This window comes from Parasteatoda tepidariorum, chromosome 2, assembly GCF_982258835.1.
Source record: "Parasteatoda tepidariorum strain Cologne lab strain chromosome 2, Ptep-v5.0, whole genome shotgun sequence".
Lineage (NCBI taxonomy): Eukaryota > Metazoa > Arthropoda > Arachnida > Araneae > Theridiidae > Parasteatoda > Parasteatoda tepidariorum.
Window position 1 is genome coordinate 70137422 of NC_141756.1, and position 14129 is coordinate 70151550.

Genomic DNA, 14129 nt, shown 5'->3' on the forward strand with positions numbered 1-14129 from the left:
GGTTATCCATCTTACCGTCGTAGAGATGTAGACAATGGCGGTCAATCATATGAATTGCGTCTATCAGACGGTGTAAGAGTTGACATCGATAATCGCTGGGTGGTTCCATACTCACCATTGCTGTGCAAAACCTATAAAGCACACATAAACGTTGAGTTATGCAGTTCGGTGAAGTCTATCAAGTACATTTGTAAGTACGTTCATAAGGGCAGTGATAAAGCTATATTTGCTGTTCAAAATGTAAATAAGAATGACGAAATAACACATTATCAAATGGGACGATACATAAGTAGTAATGAAGCTATTTGGCGAATTTTTACACTTCCTATACATGAAAGGGATCCTGCTGTTGTACATTTGGCTGTGCATCTTGAAAATGGGCAGCGTGTTTATTTCACAGAACAGAATGCATTACAACAAGCTTTAACAGCACCGAAAACAACTCTTACTGAATTTTTCAACCTTTGTAATCGACAAGATATTGTTGGTGAATTTGCAAAGACATTAATGTATACTGATGTTCCTAAATTTTTTACATGGAATAAACAATCAAAAAGTTGGGAACCACGGAAACGAGGCACTCCAGTCCCAGGATTTGCCGACATAGTTATGACAAATACTTTAGGATGATTATATACAGTTCATCCTAAGCAACGCGAATGCTTTTTTCTACGTTTGTTATTGGTTAACGTTCCTGGACCGACATCCTTCCAATACTTGCGAAAAGTCAACGGTACTTTATACGGCACTTTCTTTGATGCGTGTCGTGAGTTACATTTATTGGAGGATGATAATCATTGGGACCTCACACTTGCAGATGCAGCTCTGAGCTCATCTCCACAGCAAATTCGCCAATTATTTTCAATAATATTGACAACGTGTTTTCCGTCTGAAGCATCTGCTCTGTGGAATAAATATAAAGACTCAATGAGTGAGGATATTTTGCATCGGATTAGAATTACTAATCAAAATCTCAGTCTGGAATTCTCCGCAGAAATATATAACGAGGCATTAATAATGATTGAGGATATTTGTATTCTTATTTCGAACATGCCGCTCATAAATTTTGGCATGCTAGCGCCAATCCGCCAAGCAGCAGATATCATCAACAGCGACGTTCAACGTGAACACCAGTTCGATATGACTTCTCTGGCTACTTTTGTTGCAAACAATGAACGATTGCTTACTGCTGAGCAACAAAATATATATGATCATATTAACGTGTCAATTGCAGCACAACAAGGTGGATTTTTTTTTCTGGACGCACCAGGTGGCACTGGTAAGACATTCCTCATCTCACTGATACTTGCACGCATTCGATCTCAAAATCATATTGCATTGGCAATTGCTTAATCAGGCATTGCAGCAACCTTACTTGATGGTGGACGGACAGCGCATTCAGCACTTAAATTACCTTTGAATATTCATACCAATCCCGAAGCAATGTGTAACATAAAGAAGCATTCAGGCATGGCTGAAATCTTGAGAAAATGTAAAATTATTATCTGGGATGAATGTACATGTTCAACTTCAAAATGATCCATTAGCGTCAAGATTCTCCGAACAACTGTTAGACATTGGCAATGGTAAAATTCAATTGTATGAAGATACACAATATATTCGACTCCCACAGAATTTTTGCAACATGGTGCCTACCAAAGAGGAGTTAATAAAAAGTATCTTTCTAGATTTGCCACTTAATTATACTAATCATGCATGGCCACGTGAGCGAGCTATTTTAGCCGCAAAAAATTTAGATGTTGACGCAATCAATTTTAAAGTACAACAATCATTGCCTGGTAGTGAAATTACATTCAAATCGATTGACACTGTTGTTGATCCTGATGAAGTTGTCAACTATCCTGCCGAGTTTTTAAATTCACTGGATTTACCTGGAATGCCACCCCATAATTTGCGATTGAAGATTGTTTCACCTATAATTTTGCTTAGAAATTTGAATGCCCCGAAATTGTGTAATGGCACGCGACTGGTCATAAAAAAATCATGGGTAACATTTTGGAAGCCACTATTTTAAGTGGAAAATTTCAAGGTGAAGTTGTACTTCTACCGCGGATCCCAATGATTCCTTCAGATTCGCCTATACCATTCAAACGTTTGCAATTTCCAATCCGCTTAGCTTTTGCTATGACTATTAATAAGTCACAAGATCAAACAATGACAATTTGTGGCTTAGATTTAGAAAACCCGTGCTTTTCTCACGGTCAATTATATGTTGCGTGTTCCAGAGTTGGAAAACCCTCGAATTTGTTTGTGTTTGCTCCTGAATGATTAACCAAAAATATTGTACATCTAATGGCATTACGATAACTTAAGTTTTTTTTAATTGAAAAAATATATCTGTTATAAAATAGTTTAAGTTTTCTTTTTTTTAACCTTTAATTAAAATAAGTTTAAGTTTTGATTTAAAACAATTTCTACATTTAACTTCACTGATAGTATACACATACTCACACGCTATCGATTGGTCGAATTGTGATAAGATATATAAAATGACGTTAATATGATAACTTTTTAATAAAAATTTGCATCAAAACGATCCAGATTGTTACAGCTTATTCAAAAAAATTTGAAATTTTCCAATTAATGACGTGTGTACAGGACATCGTCTGTCGGGTCCGCTAGTATTCATATAAAAGTTATAATAAATATTCGACAAAAATTGTATCTAACTTGAGGAAATTCTCAACACCATGACTTCTTTTAAATTATCAACTCCTACATAAACCGGCTTTTTCATAACTGCCCTGTTATAACAATCACGTTAAGAATCATCTATTTTGCTAGAAAAACTAAACAAGTTATTGCCCTCTTGCGTTCCCTAACAAACTACGGCTTATTTTTAAAGCCCAGTTTTGTGTTTTGTTTGTACTTACTTATGTAGTGGCATTACAGATTAAAGTACTTAAAAAATAACATGTTTAGAAAAAAATAGGAATCTCATATAAAATATTCAACATTTCTTTTCTTATGGCAGAAAGCTAGTAAATTGAAACAGAGGAAAAATATGTGTTGTTAATGTTAGAGCCTATAATAAAAAAGCGATATTTTACTGTTAAAGGCACATTTTTTAAATTTAGCATATTATAGCAAAATATTATTCGTGAATGTCAAATGCGATGCTAGCAAGTTTCACTAATTTTCTTTAAAAAAATAATGTAGAAATAAATTATTTTAAATAAGTGTACAGTAATAATTTCAATTTTTACTCTGCAAAAAATTTCGGTATAAAGTACCGGCATTTTGAGAGCATTATCCGCAAAATGAATTTTACAGTAAAATCCCTTTTTGCCGTAATTTGCATACTAATATTTATTTAATTTGAGTGATTCAGTGATTTCACGGTAATTATTACTGTAAAAGTTACGGTATATCAGATTTTTTGTTCCGTAGCATGTTTCGGCAAAAATGAATTTTACGTTAAAATTTATCAATACCCTGAGTTACAGGTACTTGTCGCCGTAATTTAATCAGGAATTTCTTACCGTGAACTTCATTAATGTAGGAGATCGTAACGCTCGGATACGCCATCTGGGAAGGAGACTGGCTTCCTACCGTTGGTTCTTCCCCTTTCCCTCTCCTCCTCTTTTCAGTTGTATAGGAATGTACTACGATATTTTTCGTACTTAATTGTTAAAAATATCTTTTAAAATTTCCATTACGCTTTCTTTTAGAACTACGTTTAAGGTAATTTTATGTTCCATTTAGTTTCCTACCTTAAAATATTTTAATCTATTTGAAAATCAAGAAACTGCCGCACTTCGTTCTCCTATGACTCTTCACACGCTAATGGTGAAACCTTGCAAAGTGTTGCCATAGGTGGAAAGTTCTGTTCTACGCCACATGTAGCTCATTTCGATCGCCAATTATTAACTGAACGAAAATTATAATTCGGAAATAGAGCCGTCTTCTCTGCTAATTGATCATACCCACCACCCCAAAATGCTCTTTGTGAACTGATCTCTTGCTAGATAATAAGATATAATCAGTTAATAAATTTGTTCGAATTATATGTTGGTCTATTATATATATAATATCACACATTTATTTGTTTAAAAATTTTAGTTCAAGCAGGTCGTACAACTCCAGTTGCCTACGTACCATCACCTACAGGGTCGATAGCTTACTCTTCTATAGAACAGCAGCCTATGCAACCTGTGAGGCCTTCTTCGCGCATGTCGGATACTGATGATACTAGCAGTGTTCTGAAAGCTATAGACGAAATCTTGAGGAAAGACCTGTATGACCGACCTTTGTCGAGAACAGGTTGGTCACCAAGTTACAATCCTGCTGATGCTAGACCAACGGACTATTACCAGTCAGGATATGTTACTATGCCCAGGAACAGGTATGCAAATGCATTTCTATTATTTTAGTCAAATTGTTAAACTTCAATTTCTATTTAAATTAAACTTTTGATATCACAGAATGTATGAAATCTAATCCACTTATTTAAAAACTAGGTTAAAAAACATATCTTTTAGTTAAGCTTTGCTGTTAAAATGGTGAAAATTGCAAATTAGTTATGATATGCAAAACAACTCATTCAGTAGACTTAAGAGTTATACATCTTAAAATAAACAAAAAAAAAAGTTGTATCACTTTTCAAATAGTGTTTTTTTTAATATTTCTTTTAAATTTAATAACTTGCACAAATTGCTGCAAACAAAAAATTGACTAATATTGGATAGAATATTTTACAATGCAGAAAAACAAATGCTTTATTATCCCAATGATCCGACAGAAAAACAAATGCTTTATTACCTCAAGGATCCGACAGAAAAACAAATGCTTTATTACCCCAATGATCCGACAGAAAAGCAAATGCTTTATTACCCCAATGATCCGACAGAAAAAAAAATGCTTCATTACCCCAATGATTTTTAATGTTTTCAATTTTGTCTCTTCAAATTCAGTTACTACCACCATTGTGTTTCGTTACCTTGAATACACGATATTTTTAAAGCAGGGAACAATACTACCAATTCCAGTTCTAGTGCTGTGACATTCTACATTTAAATAACTGTCCATTGAAGTGTCGATTATTTTTACTGCCACGATGGATCATCTAAAATCATTTTAAATCTTTAGATATGGTGTACCAGTTGATGCTCGAGTTGGTGGTGCGTGGGGCGAAGAAGAACAGCTTCAACAGCAACAACAGCAGCATCAACAGTATTTTCAAGAATCATCAGCAGATCCAGAGACTGCGATGGATGAAAGCATTATGAGGATAGCATCTACGTTTCCTACAGACGAGCCTCCCGATATTTTGCTGTCCGCAACTCCCGGTCATTTTTCTCCCGAAAACGAAATGACTCCCGCCATGCCACTTTTACCTGACATGCCCACCAGATCTAGGAAGCTTTTAGAAAATTTAGGTAGCTCACCTATTCAACCCAGTAGAAGTGGATCTGGTAAACACTTTTTTTCTAAATGTATATTAATTTTCCCTTTTTTTTTACATTTCTTAATTAAAGGGCATGCAAACAAATCTGCTCTTGGCATCTCATTTGTTAAAAACATTTCATCCATTTAAAACAATTCCACAATTTTTTGATGACGACTATCTAAGAGTTAGCATTAAAATAACATATTATTTTTAAATATTAAGTTTATTTAAAGTTTACCACTATTTAATTTGTATATTATTTGAGTATTCCTCAAAATATTTAAGTTGGTAGTTTGTACCAAAATATATTGAAATCCTTGTACTTGAAAATAAATATTGAGGCGTTTTTTTGTTTTATAAGGACTGCGGCAATTCCACAGGTTATGTATTTTAAAGGATGTCTACATGGATCCTAATTTTACATGTTTTAAATGGTAATGATGATATGTGTTCTAATGATGTGACCAATGATGATATGTGTTCATAGCTCATAAAAATTTTATTACTAAAATGTCTAACAATCATTGCTGGATGAGAAATAAAAACCAGTTTATGATCAAACAATAAATTTTACAAGAAAAAAAGTTTAATTAAAAATGTTCTCCTGCTTTAATACCTTACGAAAGATTCGTGAATTTGGTTATGCAAGGAAAGCCTTTCCCCTTTTAGTTTATTTCTTCATATTTCTCCATTTTATTAATCATTGCATGTAAATGCATAATTTGAAGAATAAACATAAAAAACTCTATTGATTCATTATTTAATTAGACTTTTAATTGTTTATTCATATTGTATTTAGTTTTTGGTAATGCTGAATTTTAAGAGTGAATGTATTTTTTTCCTAAGCACAATCTTTGTATCAAGACCAAGATGATGCTAATGAAGACGATTCCATGGGTCAGAGAATACAAGAATCAAACACATTGCTTAGGTCTCAAAGAAAAGTTGGTGTAAGTTAATTGAAATTTTTTTAATTACTATTTTTGTATGTCTGAATAAAAGCAGAGACATAAATTTCTGACATCAATGTAAAATAATGCAGGCTAAGACGATTTAAAAATCAAATATTTTAAAGAACGTATGCGTTCAAAAAGGATATGTAGCTGTTTTTTAACCTTAATTTACATATAACATAGGATACAGAATGGTTTACAAAAAAGTAAACTTATATCTGAAAAATATTATTTATTTCTTTAGCTAAAGCAAAGTTTTTTTTGTGCAAACATAGAACTGGGTAATTTTTAATTTTTCATTAAAAGACCGTAATGGTGGAGAATTTGATCATTTTTCTTGAGAACTCAAGGGTCAAGAATTTATGTTAAAAGAAATGCGAAATATTCCATATCTTCTCCTTCCATATTTTTTATGCAAAAAGAGCATATTTATGCATTGCTGTTCAATAACTATAACTATCAGCGTCATGGTATCTCTATAGCAATAACATTTAAATAGCTAAACTAAACGTGTTTCATTAGTTATTTGTATACAAAACATTAGTTAGTGACGAAGAATGAGTTTTGCATCATAATTGTATTTAATTTTTGAAAAATTAATAAAATTCAGTATATTTCAATAATTGATAATATAATAATATATTTATTGATAATATAATATTATAATTATTGAATAGTTTTATTGAAGTATAATTCAATACAATTCAATAATTGATAAAATTATATGTGTATTTAATTTTTTTTAAAAAAAACTATTTTTTAAAATAATCTGTACTTAAAAAATAATTTTATTTGGTTTCTACGTATGAACATAGAATAAAAAATTTATGTAATATTGCCTTTCTGTAGAAATATTGAACAAATTATGTGGTTAAAATGTATGAGGATATATGAAATAATTCGTGTTATTTTTAATCCTTCTAAAAATAATTTAAATGCCTTTAATTAGAATTATTTTGGAATAAAACTGAATTAATGAAAAAATTTTTTTGAAAAAGTTTTAAAAGTTGTTTCGGACTAATTGCAGTGGTATTTTTAATTTTAACGAGTTGCCAAATATTTGACAGAGTCAATGAAGGGTTTACGCTGAGCTAGTATAATAAGGAAAATCCTTTATGCACGTATGGTATTAGTATTCTGATTATTATTATTAAATTATGATTCCTATTTCATTTGCTAAATTTCATGTGTTTTCATAAAAATTCATTTTCGGAATAATATTTAACAGCTTTATCGCTTTGCTTTTCCAATTCTCTTAAAGAAATTTTTAAAAGAAACATTACATAAATTATGCATTTGTTACTTATAAAACACAGGATTTAGAGAAAGAAACATTGCTCGATATCTTGAAGTGTGCAGAACTATGTTATTAATAAAATGAATTACACTATATAAAAGAAATCTGTTATTTTAAGGAAAATTTCTGGCAGTGGCCGCAAAGTTGCCAGAGACTTACCGTATGCTGAAAAAAAACACGTTGACTGAAATTCCCTGCAACGAAACATTATAGGAAATATCAGTACTCACCAACTATTTTCCTTAGGTCAGGGTACTGCAAAGCAGTTTGGCAAAGTAGCTGTATACAATATGGTTTGCAGAGCGAAAAAGATTTCTAACATTTTGAATAGATTCTTTTTGTTATTCTACATTTTGCGAGATTTTTCAGAATTCGAAAACTATCACGTTTGAAAGATTCGTTGCAGAATTTTTATTTTTCTAATTGTTAAGTTCAGACGTTCCAAAGCAGTATTCAAGCTGGGGACCATCCTGGTATGGGGCCAAAACTCTTTCACCACCATACACACCGGTCGCCATCTGCTTTAATGTATCAAACTATTTATTCTGTTGTGATACCAAAGTAATTTATATTCATACCAAAAATATGTACCAGACAGGTGAATTCTGTATCAATGGTTATAGATTTTTTCAGGAAAACGTCTCTTTTCAAAGATTACGATGCAATTCAACAGTAAATTTCTGTAGTTTCGAAGAGCATAAATTTTTTGCCATGGATATTATCCTGAAAATTAATCCTTCTTGAATTTGATTACACGATACTATGCATATTTTAACTGAAAAATTGTTCAATTAAGTGACGTAACTTCATATGCAAGTTTGTAGAAAATTCCTTTGACGTTGTGATTCGAACGTTCCGATTTTTCTAAAAGTATCTGTTCTTTACATTCATATTTATGATTTAACCATTGTAATGACAATAACTATGATAAATTTGGCTCTAAAAATGAATTTAATATTTTAATGAATTTTGTAGCGTACTCCTGTATCTAAAACGAGTCAGAAGTATGATTTTCCAGTCAAAAGGATTCTCTTGACGCGAGACCCCAAGGATCGCTCCGTCAGCGGTAAGCATTGCTTTCTTTCCTTTTTCTATTATTTTCTTTCATATTATTTTTTTAATGTGAAATTTCTTGCATCCTGTAAAAAGTTATAATGTGCCTAATTATTTTTGCTAGTTTATCTTCCGACATATAAAAAAAAACAACATTACGTCTAAGATCAATCTGAATTAGCTTAACTATGATGACGCATATAAAGATATTAGAATTTTATTATGGTGCAGTATCCATGCATATTTTTATTAGTTTAGCAGTTCTTATAACTTAATGAGGATTTTTCTATTTTTATAAAAATGTTTTTATTGTCAAATATCTTGCACTCTGAAAAAGTTCTAACGTATATCATTAGTTCTGTTGATTTATCTTCCTATATTTTTAAAAAAAGCATTACGTCTAGGATAAATTTGAATTATCTTTACTATGATGATGTATGTGAAGATATGAGAATTTTTTTCTGCAGTATTTATGTGTTTATTTATTATTTCTCAGTTCATATAACTTAATGGTGATTTCCTATTTTTATAATAACGTTTTTTATTGTCAAATATCTTGCACTCTGAAAACGTTCTAACGTATATCATTAGTTCTGTTGATTTATCTTCCTATATTTTTTAAAAAAGCATTACGTCTAGGATAAATTTGAATTATCTTTACTATGATGATGTATGTGAAGATATGAGAATTTTTTTCTGCAGTATTTATGTGTTTATTTATTATTTCTCAGTTCATATAACTTAATGGTGATTTCCTATTTTTATAATAACGTTTTTTATTGTCAAATATCTTGCACTCTGAAAACGTTCTAACGTATATCATTAGTTCTGTTGATTTATCTTCCTATATTTTTAAAAAAAGCATTACGTCTAGGATAAATTTGAATTATCTTTACTATGATGATGTATGTGAAGATATGAGAATTTTTTTCTGCAGTATTTATGTGTTTATTTATTATTTCTCAGTTCATATAACTTAATGGTGATTTCCTATTTTTATAATAACGTTTTTTATTGTCAAATATCTTGCACTCTGAAAACGTTCTAACGTATATCATTAGTTCTGTTGATTTATCTTCCTATATTTTTAAAAAAAGCATTACGTCTAGGATAAATTTGAATTATCTTTACTATGATGATGTATGTGAAGATATGAGAATTTTTTTCTGCAGTATTTATGTGTTTATTTATTATTTCTCAGTTCATATAACTTAATGGTGATTTCCTATTTTTATAATAACGTTTTTTATTGTCAAATATCTTGCACTCTGAAAACGTTCTAACGTATATCATTAGTTCTGTTGATTTATCTTCCTATATTTTTAAAAAAAGCATTACGTCTAGGATGAATTTGAATTAGCTTTACTATGATGATATATATGAAGATATGAGAGTTTTTTTCTGCAAGTATCTATGTGCTTATTTATTATTTCTCACTTCTTACAAGTTAAAAGTGATTTCCTATTTTTATAATAATGTTTTTTAATGTCAAATTTCTTGCACTCTGAAAACGTTCTAACGTATATCATTAGTTCTGTTGATTTATCTTCCTATATTTTTAAAAAAAGCATTACGTCTAGGATAAATTTGAATTATCTTTACTATGATGATGTATGTGAAGATATGAGAATTTTTTTCTGCAGTATTTATGTGTTTATTTATTATTTCTCAGTTCATATAACTTAATGGTGATTTCCTATTTTTATAATAACGTTTTTTATTGTCAAATATCTTGCACTCTGAAAACGTTCTAACGTATATCATTAGTTCTGTTGATTTATCTTCCTATATTTTTAAAAAAAGCATTACGTCTAGGATAAATTTGAATTATCTTTACTATGATGATGTATGTGAAGATATGAGAATTTTTTTCTGCAGTATTTATGTGTTTATTTATTATTTCTCAGTTCATAGAACTTAATGGTGATTTCCTATTTTTATAATAACGTTTTTTATTGTCAAATATCTTGCACTCTGAAAACGTTCTAACGTATATCATTAGTTCTGTTGATTTATCTTCCTATATTTTTTAAAAAAGCATTACGTCTGGGATAAATTTGAATTATCTTTACTATGATGATGTATGTGAAGATATGAGAATTTTTTTCTGCAGTATTTATGTGTTTATTTATTATTTCTCAGTTCATATAACTTAATGGTGATTTCCTATTTTTATAATAACGTTTTTTATTGTCAAATATCTTGCACTCTGAAAACGTTCTAACGTATATCATTAGTTCTGTTGATTTATCTTCCTATATTTTTAAAAAAAGCATTACGTCTAGGATAAATTTGAATTATCTTTACTATGATGATGTATGTGAAGATATGAGAATTTTTTTCTGCAGTATTTATGTGTTTATTTATTATTTCTCAGTTCATATAACTTAATGGTAATTTCCTATTTTTATAATAACGTTTTGTATTGTCAAATATCTTGCACTCTGAAAACGTTCTAACGTATATCATTAGTTCTGTTGATTTATCTTCCTATATTTTTAAAAAAAGCATTACGTCTAGGATAAATTTGAATTATCTTTACTATGATGATGTATGTGAAGATATGAGAATTTTTTTCTGCAGTATTTATGTGTTTATTTATTATTTCTCAGTTCATATAACTTAATGGTGATTTCCTATTTTTATAATAACGTTTTTTATTGTCAAATATCTTGCACTCTGAAAACGTTCTAACGTATATCATTAGTTCTGTTGATTTATCTTCCTATATTTTTTAAAAAAGCATTACGTCTAGGATAAATTTGAATTATCTTTACTATGATGATGTATGTGAAGATATGAGAATTTTTTTCTGCAGTATTTATGTGTTTATTTATTATTTCTCAGTTCATATAACTTAATGGTGATTTCCTATTTTTATAATAACGTTTTTTATTGTCAAATATCTTGCACTCTGAAAACGTTCTAACGTATATCATTAGTTCTGTTGATTTATCTTCCTATATTTTTAAAAAAAGCATTACGTCTAGGATAAATTTGAATTATCTTTACTATGATGATGTATGTGAAGATATGAGAATTTTTTTCTGCAGTATTTATGTGTTTATTTATTATTTCTCAGTTCATATAACTTAATGGTGATTTCCTATTTTTATAATAACGTTTTTTATTGTCAAATATCTTGCACTCTGAAAACGTTCTAACGTATATCATTAGTTCTGTTGATTTATCTTCCTATATTTTTAAAAAAAGCATTACGTCTAGGATGAATTTGAATTATCTTTACTATGATGATGTATGTGAAGATATGAGAATTTTTTTCTGCAGTATTTATGTGTTTATTTATTATTTCTCAGTTCATATAACTTAATGGTGATTTCCTATTTTTATAATGATGTTTTTTATTGTCAAATATCTTGCACTCTGAAAAAGTTCTAACGTATATCATTAGTTCTGATGATTTATCTTCCTATATTTTTAAGCAAAGCATTACGTCTAGGATAAATTTGAATTATCTTTACTATGATGATGTATGTGAAGATATGAGAATTCGTTTCTGCAGTATTTATGTGTTTATTTATTATTTCTCAGTTCATATAACTTAATGCTGATTTCCTATTTTTATAATAACGTTTTTTAATGTCAAATTTCTTGCACTCTGAAAAAGTTCTAACGTATTTAATTAGGTTTTCTGGTTTATCTTCCTATATTTTTTAAAAAAAGCATTACGTCTAGGATGAATTTGAATTAGCTTTACTATGATGATATATATGAAGATATGAGAATTTTTTTCTGCAAGTATCTATGTGCTTATTTATTATTTCTCACTTCTTACAAGTTAAAAGTGATTTCCTATTTTTATAATAATGTTTTTTAATGTCAAATTTCTTGCACTCTGAAAACGTTCTAACGTATATCATTAGTTCTGTTGATTTATCTTCCTATATTTTTAAAAAAAGCATTACGTCTAGGATAAATTTGAATTATCTTTACTATGATGATGTATGTGAAGATATGAGAATTTTTTTCTGCAGTATTTATGTGTTTATTTATTATTTCTCAGTTCATATAACTTAATGGTGATTTCCTATTTTTATAATAACGTTTTTTATTGTCAAATATCTTGCACTCTGAAAACGTTCTAACGTATATCATTAGTTCTGTTGATTTATCTTCCTATATTTTTAAAAAAAGCATTACGTCTAGGATGAATTTGAATTATCTTTACTATGATGATGTATGTGAAGATATGAGAATTTTTTTCTGCAGTATTTATGTGTTTATTTATTATTTCTCAGTTCATATAACTTAATGGTGATTTCCTATTTTTATAATGATGTTTTTTATTGTCAAATATCTTGCACTCTGAAAAAGTTCTAACGTATATCATTAGTTCTGATGATTTATCTTCCTATATTTTTAAGCAAAGCATTACGTCTAGGATAAATTTGAATTATCTTTACTATGATGATGTATGTGAAGATATGAGAATTCGTTTCTGCAGTATTTATGTGTTTATTTATTATTTCTCAGTTCATATAACTTAATGCTGATTTCCTATTTTTATAATAACGTTTTTTAATGTCAAATTTCTTGCACTCTGAAAAAGTTCTAACGTATTTAATTAGGTTTTCTGGTTTATCTTCCTATATTTTTAAAAAAAAGCATTACGTCTAGGATGAATTTGAATTAGCTTTACTATGATGATATATATGAAGATATGAGAATTTTTTTCTGCAAGTATCTATGTGCTTATTTATTATTTCTCACTTCTTACAAGTTAAAAGTGATTTCCTATTTTTATAATAATGTTTTTTAATGTCAAATTTCTTGCACTCTGAGGAAGTACTAACTTTTGTCATTAATTTTGCTTGTTTTTCTTCCTATATTTAAAAGAAAGGAATTACGTCTAGGATGAATTTGAAGTAGCTTAACTAGGATGATGTATGGGAAGATATTAGAATTTTTTACCTACAGTATCTATGTGCTTATTTATTATTTCACAGTTCTTATGACTTAATGGTGATTTTTTCTATTTTATAATAATGTTTTTTAATGTCAAATTCTTTGCACTCTGAAAAAGTTCTAAAGTGTATCATTAGTTCTGCTGGTTTATCCTCCTATATTTAAAGAAAATGCAATAAGTCTAGGATAAATTTGAATTAGCTTTACTATGATGATGTATGTGATGATATTAGAATTTTTTCTACAGAATCTATGTGTATATTTATTATTTTACAATTCGTATAACTTAAAGGGAATTTCCTATTTTTATATAAATTTTTTTTCAGCGTCAAATGTTTTGCACTCTGAACAAAGTTATAACGTAACTCATTAGTCTTACAGTTTAATCCGAATATATTTAAAATAACAATGCTATGTTTAGGGGAATATGAACTAAAGATAAATCGGAATTAGCTTAGATATGATGATGTAGATAGATATATTAGATATT

At 29.1% G+C, this 14129-nt stretch overlaps 1 protein-coding gene across 2 annotated transcripts in view; it reads left to right on the forward strand.

Annotated features, from left to right (window-relative positions):
* The window catches only part of LOC107452377 (uncharacterized), a 200515-nt gene that overhangs the window by 164369 nt on the left and 22017 nt on the right, over positions 1–14129 (forward strand). For both annotated transcript variants that reach the window (XM_071177670.1, XM_087157493.1), the window contains exons 14-17: positions 4084–4366; positions 5110–5435; positions 6257–6360; positions 8636–8726. In XM_071177670.1, the coding sequence (XP_071033771.1) occupies positions 4084–4366; positions 5110–5435; positions 6257–6360; positions 8636–8726 (804 nt within the window). The remainder of the gene's footprint in view (positions 1–4083; positions 4367–5109; positions 5436–6256; positions 6361–8635; positions 8727–14129) is intronic.